Genomic DNA, 13847 nt, shown 5'->3' with positions numbered 1-13847 from the left:
TGTTTGGCTAGAACATTTAAATTAGATAAGCAGAAAATATTTTATCATCCTCTTGTCTTTTCCAAATCAGTTTTGTTAAAGTATAATTAGCATGTAATAAACTATATACATTTAAATGTGAAATTTGGTGAACTTGATATATGTACATAATCTTGAAAATATTATGTATATAATCTTGAAAATATTATATAATCATCACAGTGAGTCTAGATATTCCCTCTAAATTTTATTCTTGTCTTTCTGTATTGTCTTTTTGCCCTTCACTTTCTATCTACACGCCACCAAGCAATCTGCTTTTCTGTCACCATGGATTAGTTCTCATCTTCCAGAATTTTACATAAGCAGAATCCTGCATCATTTAGACTTTTTGTCTGTCTTTTTTTTTTACATCCTTTGTTTTGATGTGTTTTAGATATGGTTCCCCTACATAGCTAAAGGTGGCCTCAAACTTATCCCGCTATGTATTAGTTACCTTTCTTGATGTAGCAACAAAATACCTAACCAAACCCTGTGAGCTATAAGCTACCTTCCCGAGAAGATATATTCATTGGTGCAATGGTGGCATAAATGTTAGGAAAGGAACCAGCCACTACCTGATTGAATCTAAAACCCACTCCATGAAATGGAGCCCATACTTGACACTGTTAATGCGGACAAGAACCTGTAGCTAGATAGGTTGTTGGCCCTAGGGGAAACATACTACTACTATTCTCCTAGCTAGACATAACATTAAAACTACTCCTGATGACTTATTGCAGTGCATCTCTCAACCAAGAAACTTCTTACATTAGATAGCATTTAGTACAGAGATCCACAAGGGTTCAACATGCGGGAAAAAATTTAGTGTCCAGCCATAAATGGTATATATCACATCCCTCCACCAAAAGCTCATGGAAGAGGAGACAGAAAAGTTGTATGAGCCAGAGGTAATAGATAAGACCAATGAAAGAGAGTTTTCCAGATACAAGAGAGCAGATGCACACATGAACTCACAGAAATTGTGGCAGCATGCAGATCAGCACAAATACCAGCCAGACATGGAGTAGGAGAAATGGGCGTTTGATTCTTACTAGGAGATGGAAATTCAGTTTCTTACAATGGTGTGACACTTTGTATATTGACCATATTCCATGGCAGGCCCAATGACTGGGAGTAGTTGGCCAATACAAACTATACTCACTAGATTTAACACACACACATATGGGTGGGGTAACAACATGACCTTGTGTCCTTATGTAAATAGTGATATAGGGAAGGATCTGGGAAGAATTGGGAGAGGGGAATGAATATGATCCAATACAGTCTATGAAATTCTCAGAGAATTTATAAAAGCATTACTTAAAGAAATACCTGACCAAAGAATTTTGAGGAAGGCTTTATTTTGTCTAAAACTTGAGGACACACTCCATCATGTTTGAAAAGCCTTGGCAGCTTGAGTATCTGGAGATAGCTGGCACATTGTATTCATAATCAAGAAGTAGAGGGAGATGAATCCTCTCACTCAGTGAGATTCTTCCACTTTGTACAGAACAAGACACAAGCCAGGAGAATGGTGCAGCCCTTCATTAGGGTAGGTCTTCCCATTTCACTTAACCTCATGTAGGTGATACCTCACAGGAGTGTCGAGATCCTATCCTAATCTAAATACTTCCTCACAGCTGTGCCTGAAACTTTGCCTCTTGGGTCATTCTGAAGTCTGTCAGGTTGACAAACAATGTTAACTATCACAGATACAGTCTCATTTTGTAGCTTAGGTTGGCATCAAATTTATGATCCTATTGCATCCACATATATAGTGTGAGAGTTGTAGCCATATGCCATGTCAGACTTTGGCTTCTTTAACTCAGGATAATTTCTTTCATATTTATCCACTATAAATATTTAATATTATTTGCTGTTGTATGTCTAAATAAGTTTTTTCCCCTTTTAATGTCTCAGTACTATCCAACTATGTGGATGTATGTAGTTTGAATTTCTTCGGTTGATGTCCTTATGAGTTGTTTCCAACTTTCAGCTCTTCCAAACAAACCTGCAATAAGCATTGAAATATGCATTTCAAATTAGTATGCAATTTCATTTCTCTATGGTAAATATTGATGGGTAGAACAGAACATTCTATCATATAGCAAGCAAACGTTCAATTTTGTAAGATATGAAGTTCTAGCTAGTCCTAAAACCAAATTTGCTCTCAAACTACCTAAAACACCATAGTCACAAGATTGAAATGGAAACAGCTATTGCTACCCAACCTAGGGTCACACTCAGTGCAGCTATGATTTCCTATTTGTCATCTATAAGCCAGTTGGAACAGCCAAAGCAATTAGTAAAAAGGCAAAAATGAGACTTAGTCAGTGTGGCATCGTAGGAAATAGTGACAAAGAGATGCAATGACTCCCTGAAGTCCTTCAGGTCCTGTAATGAAGGTAAAGTATATAGAGAGGGCTTGGGATATTTACATCTTAGCAGTCTAGATCAAGGTGTATTCCCATGTACCACTGACCCTGCATTGTCTCTGCATCATTGTAACACTCTTTCCTGGAGAGAAGAGTTTCCATTCTGGCCCTGCTAGGCTATTCTTCTCAGGGAATGAGATTTTCTAAGAAATTCCAATTTCTTGTGTCCATTGGTTTAGTACTCTGGTAGATTAGATAAAGTGTCTCTTTAAAATATAGTCACTTATACTAGGCCAGTTGCACCATTGCCAAGTTATTTAAACAAGTGTTTGAACAAATTTAAGAGCATACTCTCTGTCAGCTTTTGCCATCTGTAAGTTGAAGTATAGAGATAATTTAATGTAAAACTTCCTGATAAATGTCCAGATAGTTATTTACTCAACTTTTGTCCATGTAGAGGGATAAAAAGTAGATCAGAAGCACTCAAAAGGATACTTTCTCAACTGTCTATCTTGGTGATCTCTACATTGTATATCTTACAAACTGATGAGTGAGAAAAACAAAAGAAGTTTCTATTAACAAAAGCTTAAATGTCTTTTACTAATATCTTTTAAATGATTCCAGTAAATCCCTCCATTCCTATACTCTAGAGTGTATTTCTGAAGAATTTTCCTAAGAAGTTATTTTGTAACTCATTATGACAAGTGGAATTCTTTTGAGAGACTATTTCCATCAGAGTATCCAGAAGGATTATACTATGTTAGTCTTATATTGTTGTAAATAGTTTATTCCCCTGAATCCATAGATAGTAGCCTGCTGTCCTTTCCTTCTTGCTAAATTTGCAGAGCATCAGTTATTGTTGAAACAACAACTACCAAATTGAAATAGTAAGCATTTTTGTTAAACAAAACCATTTTGTATGTGGCACAGTAATACTCATGATTTTAACCCTTTTAAGAGTACTTTCATATTTACATTTGATTTTAAAATTTTGGTATGTAATAATTCTTTGGCTAGAATTTGTCTGAGATGTGAAGTTATCTCAATTTATTTAATTCTGCATAGATCACACAACAGTTTATATTTAACTTTTTTCTATTCATTATACATATATTTAAGTATACTCATCAAGAGGTCTTGACATATTTGTCTTGATATTTATATTCATAGCAAAATAATTCTTATAGGTAAGCAAATTAAAATGTCCATAAGCCTATATAGTTCCCATTTGTATGTATGTAGTATTGATACCTCAACCCCTGGCCATAAAGCCCTGTTCTGGTTCCAAAAGCTCACACTGACTAAGAGAAAATGACAAGATATATAAAGAGAAAATTTAAATTATTTATTTACAGTTTGGCTAAAACTAGGGAGATAAATTCTTAATCTGTGTTTACTTCGCCTGTAACAGTGTTATAGTTTATAGAAAAGATGAAATAAAGCCAGGAAGTATGCATACGTAAATTTCTCTATGCACCCTAGTTATGAGGGCTGGGAGATAATCTTTCTTCTAAATGATATGTCACATTTTCTGACATCTGGAATCTTGTAGGCAACCCCTTTTCAGACTCAGTCTTGCATTTATTGAAATAATTCTTATAGGGCCCGTATTATAGTATAGTACCTAAAATCTGTTTTTTGATGACCCAGCAGCATACAGCTTTTAATATTGAGAGATATCAAAAACTTTAGAAGATACTACACTGTATAGGAGGCAACAGTCTAATTCAAGAGACAATATTTATGATATAAATAATGAAAAAAATATACAGTCACTAGGCTGTATCACTAGGCTGGAGGAAATTTAGAGAAAACTTTCTGAGGATGCTGAGACAGATTGTATCAGATTAGTTAAAGATCAAAGAGAAGTATCTTAGATGCTTGGCACGATATGCTCAATGCCACAGAGGCAAACGTAAGTAGAGTGTCTTTGAAAGGTGTTAATAAATACAATAAAGTGGAATGCAGTTTATTCAGTAGCTCTTTATGAGCATTCACTCAGGTTCTATCTTGACCTCTTACTCGCTCATCACAAAACAAATGCTATCAGAGAGCTGTGGAATGTTTCAGAATTCCTATTGTTTGCCTTTGTGAGTGTATGTGTGAAGCACTCACCAGTATCTTTAATGGTGTCAGTCCTCTCCATGGAATTGTACAGTAGATTAATGTAGTTTCAAATTTCAGACACACACAAACACAACACGCTGAGCAAACAGCTTCACGTGCTTAGTGAGCATAATGGAAATACACAACAATACCTGGAAGACCACACTGGGCAATAAGGATGCAGGTCCCCAAGTGTTATGAATAGCCAGAAAATTGGACCAACACAGGTAAGAAATGAGAAATTTTTAGGGCCATTGAACACCACGTACTTGCAGTGCTCAGTAGCCCTGAAAATTTCTCATTTAAGCCAGGAAGTCCCTGTCTTGTTCAAAATGTTGAAATAAAGCCAGCATGTGCAAGTTCTCACTGATCAAATTTCTGCTGTTGTCCAGGACATCCCACTATCTTTTATGGTCCCTGATTTCCTTTCCAGGTTCTTGTCACAAAGACTGGACAGCAGGCATTCCTCCTTTTCACTCTCTCAGTAACTGTTACATTAGCTTCTACACAAGTTCTCTTACCTTATGTGAATACAGTCAAAAGGAACAGATCTCTAAGGTGAAAATTAGTGGAGGAAATAGCATTTGCTTACTCCCACATGAAATTTCTTTCCTCTCTTTAGATTGACGACTGTTTTGGTCTATCTCTAAGTGAGATCAGAGTTTGTGTAGACTTCCTCCAGGTTCCTATCTCATCACTCTTTTTTGACTTTGTACAGTTATTTGTTGGGCTTCCCTGATAAGGGCTATTATTTTACAGATTAGTGTTGCACTGTACTTCTGAGAGCATTCTTCTTGGCGTCACACTGGTTTTTTAACTATGTCCCGGGATGTTTCCAGGTAGGCAGTAGCAGTTTATTACAGATGATCAATGATTATACTTCCAGGTTTAAACCCTGCAGGGATTTGTTGTGTTTTTTCAGTATAACAAACAGATGGAGAAACCTTGAAAGTGAAATAAGGCATCATCAGCACTTGGAAATGCACAAAGAAGATCGTGCTTCAGGAAGCATGGTTATTTTATTTATGTTCTCTGATAAGCACAAGCCCCAATCCTACACATTAGGAGCACACCCCTTCTCAGTCCTATGCCTCAGAAAAGGCTGATGAGCCCCCAGCCTGAAACTAAAGGTCAGGTTTGGATGGCACGCCTTTATTACTTTGCTATCACTAGGGCCTTTAAAAAGACTCTCTGTGGGACTTTGCAAAGGACGTGACATAGTCTTGCAAACTCACTCTGCTCACTGCCTCATGCAGCAGCAAACAATTGATAAAGGTTTTTCATAAAGAGAAAAGGAAATTAAACTTTGGACCTATCCTTTAAGAAAAGCCAATGAAGGCTGCTTGTTTTTGTTTTCTTGACTTGAAATTGCATGGGTTTTCAGTGAAACTGTGGTGGAGTACCCTCAGATGAACTGATTTGTTTGAAAATGTGACATCATTTTCTTTTGAAAGCCTCCAAACTGAGAAACAGAAAATGGTATCCAGTAGTGAAAATTATTTGTCTCATATCAAGATTGCTAATTACTTTCTTTGTATTTCTTACTAGAGACTGTAATAAACCATTGCATATTCCCTAGAACCAGTAATGGATTATTAAGTGGTCAATAATATTTTTCCATTGTGTGAATTCATTATAACAGAATCCTGTTTGTGATAGCCTGTTTGTAAAGTGGTAATTATATGTTTACTGAGTAAGCATTTACACAGTTGTTTTTTACATTTAATATTTTAAATATTCTGTATATTAATAAATGTGCAATTCATCCAGGTTTATTATATTTCTACTGCGCGCACGCGCGCGCGCACACACACACACACTTTTTTCTGATGAGATTGTACATCAAAAGTTCTGAAGACACTGAAGGGGTTTGAAGTCAGTCCATCTTCAATACTTTAATGCACTGAGTTTTCTAATGATACAACAAGAACTTATTTACCTTCTATGTGTACTTATTTATAACAAAACTTTTTTTATTTAATTGTTGGCCATTCACATTTTGTCCTGAGAGTCTCAGGTTATAATTACAGAAACTTAGAACAAGTTGCCCTTTAGATTTTTATTTTGAGGTGTTGCTATACATTTTACAACTGAAGAATCTGAATTCTCTCAGGTGACTTATTTTAAAAACTATATAAGTAATTAATAACTTTCATTTCTACATATCATGAGTTGTCATGACACAGAAATTAAAAACAATAATTTCATCATCATCTATTATTTTGGAAATAGTCTATATTCTTTACATATTAAATGCTCAAAATTTCAAGTCAGAGCTAAAATAACAATACTCTTTAACCTCACAATATTCATCTGAGTAATGATACCTTGAAGATTCTTGGAATAACAATGGGTAGAATTTTAAGGATAATCAATTTTTGATCTTTTCAAAATCTTAGAAATAGTACTTCTATAAAAATGGTGATGCAGATAATATTACTTTCCTGTTTAGTTTTGATAAATGACTTTTCCACACTTGCCACCTAAAAATCAACATCAGCATTCAGACAGAAAGTTCAGTACCTCATTTTATGCAGCACCTCGGTATTCACATAATTAATCTCTTTCATCAATACAGGTAGTCTAGGGTGATTTAATGTGTCAGAATGTTCCAAGCTATTCTCATGATCCCCTACTGTTGGATGCTCATGTAGCTGTGTAAGGCTCAGTAGTAATCAGTTTCATCCTACTTTCTATCTAAATGTGATTTTCATTTGTTAGTGTCGCTATGAAAATATCGAGCCCTGGAGGATCACTAAAATATCATGCACCCACTAACCTTGACCCTCTCTTGGTTTAGATATAAGTAAAAGAATATTTCTGTTCATGTTCCTTGTACTTTCTTCAACTGAGGTGGAAGGAGCAGAATCTGCTTCCAGATCTGAGACTCTTGGCTCCAATTGTGAAGATGGACTGACTTCAAACCCCTTCAGTGTCTTCAGAACTTTTTTTTATTTTTTTTTTTTATTTTTACTTTTCAATACAATTCAGTTCTACATATCAGCCACGGATTCCCTTGTTCTCCCCCCTCCCGCCCCCCCAGTCCACCCCCCATTCCCATCTCCTCCAGGGCAAAGCCTTCCCCACGGACTGAGATCAACCTGCTAGACTCAGTCCAGGTAGGTCCAGTCCCCTCCTCCCAGGCCGAGCCAAGCGATCCTGCATAGGCCCCAGGTTTCAAACAGCCAACTCATGCAATGAGCACAGGACCCAGTCCCACTGCCTGGATGCCTCCCAAACAGATCAAGCCAATCAACTGTCTCACCCATTCAGAGGGCCTGATCCAGTTGGGGACCCCTCAGCCATTGGTTCATAGTTCATGTGTTTCCATTCGTTTGACTATTTGTCCCTGTGCTTTATCCAACCTTGGTCTCAACAATTCTCGCTCATATAAACCCTCCTCATTCTCGCTAATTGGACTCCCAAAGATCCACCTGGTGCCTAGCCATGGATCTCTGTATCCAGATCCCTCAGTAGTTGGATGAGGTTTCTAGCACGACAATTAGAGTGTTTGGTCATCCCATCACCAGAGTAGGTCAGTTCGGGCTGTCTCTTGACCATTGCCAACAGTCTGTTGTGGGGGTATCTTTGTGGATTTCTGTGGGCCTCTCTAGCACTTTGCTTCTTCCTATTCTCATGTGGTCTTCAGTTACCATGGTCTCCTATTCCTTGTTCTCCCTCTCTGTTGTTGATCCAGCTGGGATCTCCCACTCCCCCAAACTCTCTTTCCCTCGACCCTCGCCCTTCACTACCCCCACTCATGTCCAGGCTGATGTGTGTGTATGTGTGTGTGTGTGTGTGTGTGTGTGTGTGTGTGTGCGCGCACGTGGTAGAAATATAATAAATCACCTTTGCCAAAAGTACCCTTTGGTATTTGTGAAATTGTTATCACAATAATTTGGTATTTGTGAAATTGTTATCACAACAATGATAATAATGATAATAATGATAATAATGATGTCCTGGTTAATTTTTAATTGCATCCTTTATTAGGGGTGACTAATATTTCAGTGTGTAGATATATTTTTGTTGGCTTATTCACTTACTTCTTTAAATATAGTTGCATCATCTCTACTTTTTACCTATTATAAATAAAGCGCCAATAGACAAATATATACAAAATGTTTATGTGAGCCAAAGTTTGAATTTCTCTATGATTAGTGTACAGGAGCATAACTGCTCTCCTGGTAAATACAAATCTAACCTTCTAGGGAACTTCTAGACTATTTTCCAAAGTGGTGTACCAGTTTATTTCTGCCATCAGTGTGTGAGACTTGTAATTACTCTCCCCCCTTATTAGCACCTGATAAATGTGGTTATTTGAATAAGAATTGTCCCCATAGGCTCATATATTTGAATGTTTAGTCATGAGAGAGTGGAACTGTTGGAAGGGATTAGAAAAATTAGCACGTGTGACATTGTTGGAGTAGGCGTGCCACTGTTGGTGGGCTTTGAAGTTTCATAAGCACAGGCTAGGTCCACTGTTCTCTCTATCCCCCCCTCCCCCCCTGCACTCTCTGCTTGTGGATCAAGATGTATCTCTCAGCTACTTCAACACCATTCCTGCATGCCACCATACTCCCTGCCATAAGGATAATGAACTAAACCTCTGAAGCGGAAAGCAAGGCCCCCAATTAAATGCTTTCTTTCATAAGAGTGCCTTGGTCAAATTGCCTCTTCACAGCAATAGAACAGTGACTAAGACAGTAAGGGATTTCTGGGTTTTGTTTGTTTGTATTCTATCCTAGACCATATGTAGTTGTATTACGATATAGTTTTAGTTTGTATTTTTCTGATAAATGTGTTAAATATTTTATTCATTTATTAGCCACCCCTATATCATTCATTGTGAAATGTCTCCTATTATGCATTTTAAAAGTTGCACTTTCACTTCTCTAATCTCTCCCCTTATGTAATCTCTTGAAATATGGTGAAGCATGTTTTTTTTTCCTTAGACCAAAAATCAGAAACATATCCATGACACTGTAGATACACTTACATGAACATATCTGTCCTATTTTATTCTTAGGATGTAGTTCCCCATGTTACCAGTCTAGCCATTTAAACCTTAGGTGTTCTAAGAGTGTACATTTATTTCTCATGTGGATAGCTTTTTGGTAAGAACAGGTCTATAATAAACCCAGTTGAACTTTATCTCCTCTAGGGAATAGGTAGCATTTTAGGTAACAAAGTTATATGTGTAAGGCTAAAAACAACCACTAAGGGTACATTGAAGTGCTTGCTAAATAATGCATCCTATGGGAATTTAAAGCAGAATTCAGACTTTTGTATATTTAAGAAAATCTTTTGCAATGATAACTCTGACTTCAAGAAATGGAAAATAAAGCAGTTCGATGAACATCACTTATAGTGATAAATAAAATGTTTCTCTCTTTCTCTGAGATTTCACACTCACTCTAGCTTTCTCTCCTTTACCACTTCATAAAAAGAACAAGCCATAGCTTGCAAAGATCTTTCTGACTATAGTTTGTAGAAGAAAGAATAGATTTGTCTAACTTACTTAATTAGAATATTTGTGATTTAGTCTTTGTTTTCAAATGATATATAATTCCAATAGAAAACAAATTTGTTATCCTGTGCAATTTTTGCTAATATTAAAAGAAATTTACTTTGAAGGGAACAAATCAATGCTCAAATTTCCTTTTGAGTCACAAAATAAATCTCTTTAACAAAAGTGGAGTCTGTCTACATCTGTCAGGGCTCCCTTAAAAAACATCTTATCCCAGTGTTTCATTAATCTAGAATGGCAAGTGATTGTCTATTTGTATTTACTCATTTTTTTCACCAAATGTCATGACTCAGATGCTCATATTAAAACTGTTGGAAAGTCACATCTCTTATGCCATCACCTGAGTGAAACTAAATATAAGTCACTGTTTGGGGAAGTGAGTTTTCTAATTAGTTCTCTGAACCTATGAAAAATAAACAGAGGCACTTCACAGCCATTCAGAGCCAATATTTTCTTTCTTTGTCCTCAAAATTCAAGCTGGCATGACAAAATCTGTGGTAATTCCATGATAAGGTTGGAACTCCACTGCTCTCCTTTCCCATTGACTTCAGAGAACTCTCTAGGACCAAAGTTTACAAACTATGTTTCCTGTAATGACTATAGGCCTCACCTTAAAGTTCTTTTAAATGCAAATTATGTAGTTCAACTGCATACCTGCTGTATTAGACATTAAACCGGGTGAAAGTAAGGGTAAGGTACAACAATCTATTTTAACAAGCCTTCCCGTGATTCCAAGGAAAGCAAATTCGAGAACCGGTATTCTAGAGGATGAAAAGGAGTTGTGTTTAAAAGATTATATACATTTTTTGACATGTTCATTAGCAATATTGTAGAGTTCAATAAAGAGTCATGGTGAAATTAGCATGAATATTCCACATTTCCTAAGATTTACATTGAGCAAAATGGACTTTGTTTTCTAACCTTATGGCAAAAAAAGCATGACTTAGTAAGGCTTTGTGTTTGATAAGTGAAACCGTACCTATCTTTAAAACATCATTTCTTGGAACTTGACATAAATTCTAGTAGAAAAGTCATGTATTTTTGAAAGAAACTAATCCGTGAATTCACAAAGTAGCATTATGAGCAGTGATTTCCAACCCTTAAAGGGTTAATTGTTATTGAATTTCCTAATACTTTATAGTAGATTTATTAGTCTGCAACATCTGTTTCACAAAGCACAGTACTAGGAGCATAACAGCTATTAAACAGGTATTATGCAATGGCTTCTAAAACCCTTATTTACTAATTTTTCACATCCCATAAATAGTTACTATAACAAATAAAATCGCATTCTAAATTTTCTCTAGTACATGGTCTAAGATCAAACATTTTCTGTATCCAGAGAATTGAATTCATGTTAGAGTTTGCATTTTATTGATATTCGCTATGGATTAGACTCAGTCAGTTAAGCCTTTTCCAGGCCAATTGACATACCCTGTCTCCGATGTCAGTCTGAGAAAATCTTATATAGTGTACTACATCCCCGGATTACCTTATCTAAGTATTACATGGACATTTCAGACGATATGTCTTGGCATGTGGTCATTTTTCATTAACTTATTAGGGATTGTTAAAGCATCTTCCCCTCCCTTTTGACACCTTGCTGTAATTGAATATAAATTCACTATAAAACAGAATGCCAGATATTCATGCAGTAGGTTGACGGGGCTTCACTGGCGACTAGCAGAAATGATGCTCACGTTGGATATTGTAGCAATAAATAAATAAATAATAGATAGATAGATAGATAGATAGATAGATAGATAGATAGATGATAGATAGATAGATAGATAGATAGATAGATAGATAAAATAGATAGATAAAATAGATAGATAGATAAAATACAGAAATAGAAGCTTTTGCTGTTTGGTGTAGGCTAATGGAAAAATACCATCAGCATACTGGATTTTCCTTTCTCACATATTAAATGACATGGTTACTGATTCTAACCATGTTAAATTCTAAAATTTGGAAAGAAAGGGAAAAAATTCAAACCATGAAGCATTGCCATGTTGCAATAGTGCAATATCTATTTTGTATGTTGTGGTTGTTTTTTGTTTGTTTAAAGAGCAAAGAAATAATTATCCCCCCACCTACCCAACTAGTCTCTTCCAGAACTGCAGTCATCCAGCTTCCTAAGTCTGCGCTCTTTGAATTATCCAAAAGGCTTATCTTTTTTCCTTCTTAAGATCTCTGTTCTGTTTTCCCTAACACTTTGGGCTTCATTACCCTTTCTCTAAAGGCCCCTCCATACCTTGTGATGGTCCTTGAGGGATTAAGTAAAGGGTATTTTTTTCCCTCTTTTCCTCTCTCCTCCTCAAGGCAGCTGTTTGGTATTACAGACCGCCCACCCTGGGACTTTTCTTTGAAGCTCAAATACAGTCATCCTCCAGCTTTAAAACAAAACAAAAGAATTGGCAAAAAGTACACCTTAAACTCATTTGGAGAGAACAGAAAACAATATTAGTTGCTCATAATTTTAGAGTTTAACATATTTGAATAATCTATTTGAATGTAATGTTTTTTCTCCATTTTATATTACTTACTAGAATATATATAATATATGGCATACCGAGAAAAGCAAATAATTTTGCTATTTTAAGCATAAGTGTGCCGTATAGATCACACATATTCATTCTATAAGAGAAATTGCTTTAGAGGGCATCTCTCTATACTTTATACTTATGGTACTCACTTATTTCATTATATTTTGTGCAACCAAAATATTGTAGCTATAAGCTATTTTGAGGATGCCTTTTTTTTTTAACCAGAACCTTGTAAGAATCAAAGGGAGCATAATTGTAAGTATGAAAAGTGCAAAATAAGCACAGAATTCTAGCTCCCATAAATAAAAGGCCAGAATTCTAACTTTGCAAAAACTCATTGCTAGCAATGGAGCAGGGGAAACATGAGGACAGAAAAGTGAAAGTTAGTGGTTTTGTTCATACATACTCTCTCTTTTTTGTCTGAACTTTGTTGCTTTCCAGAGATAGAATTCTGTGAAACACCTCCTACTTTGTGCTCTGGCTACCAGACAGACATGCACAGTGTTTCCCGGCATGGATACCAGCTAGAGATGGGGTCTGATGTGGACACAGAGACAGAAGGTGCTGCATCGCCCGACCATGCGCTGAGAATGTGGATAAGAGGCATGAAGTCAGAACACAGTTCCTGTCTGTCCAGCAGGGCCAACTCTGCATTGTCCTTGACTGACACTGACCATGAGCGGAAGTCTGATGGGGAAAATGGTAAGAAAGCTACATCTGAAATTTAGATGAAACTCGGGGATAATGGCTTTCCTCCTTTGCTTTGTTATCACTTCCTATATCTGCCCATCTTACGTTTGGCATGCAGAATACAAATACACATTAGCAGGTTCCCAAGAACAAGGAGTATACTTAAGTATCTGGCAAATAGACACATTTATTTATAATGACACAAAATAGTGTTCATTTCTGAGGAACCCCCTAGAGAAATTATCTCATGTAGTCAGCAATACTGTGAATGTCTTATTCATTACTCACCTTTTATTTTCATTTTTATTTTCCAGTGCTACCCCAGTGGGATTTATTATAGGAAGTATTCATTTCGTGTGTTTTGGCTTTATATCAGTGTATGAACAAGGAGATGAACAATTATATAACATGCATATTCTCTGTAGGGACTCTCTATTTTGATCCAAATTAACTTGCTGAGTGTATAAACAGATTCACATTAACCACATTAGAATGAAATTATTTCACAAACACAATTATTTTAAAGACACCAGTCATTTGCCAGACAATAACTACTAACAGCAATATCATTATGTTGTAATT

General features: G+C 36.2%; 1 protein-coding gene across 1 annotated transcript in view; it reads left to right on the top strand.

Moving 5' to 3' along the window:
* Nucleotides 1-13847, top strand: part of Tenm1 (teneurin transmembrane protein 1) — a 519119-nt gene that overhangs the window by 60686 nt on the left and 444586 nt on the right. Inside the window, exon 2 of the mRNA XM_059251544.1 lies at nucleotides 13017-13277. Coding sequence (XP_059107527.1) covers nucleotides 13017-13277 — 261 coding nt within the window. The remainder of the gene's footprint in view (nucleotides 1-13016; nucleotides 13278-13847) is intronic.

This window comes from Peromyscus eremicus, chromosome X (assembly GCF_949786415.1).
Source record: "Peromyscus eremicus chromosome X, PerEre_H2_v1, whole genome shotgun sequence".
NCBI lineage: Eukaryota > Metazoa > Chordata > Mammalia > Rodentia > Cricetidae > Peromyscus > Peromyscus eremicus.
This window is presented reverse-complemented; position numbering and strand designations above follow the sequence as displayed.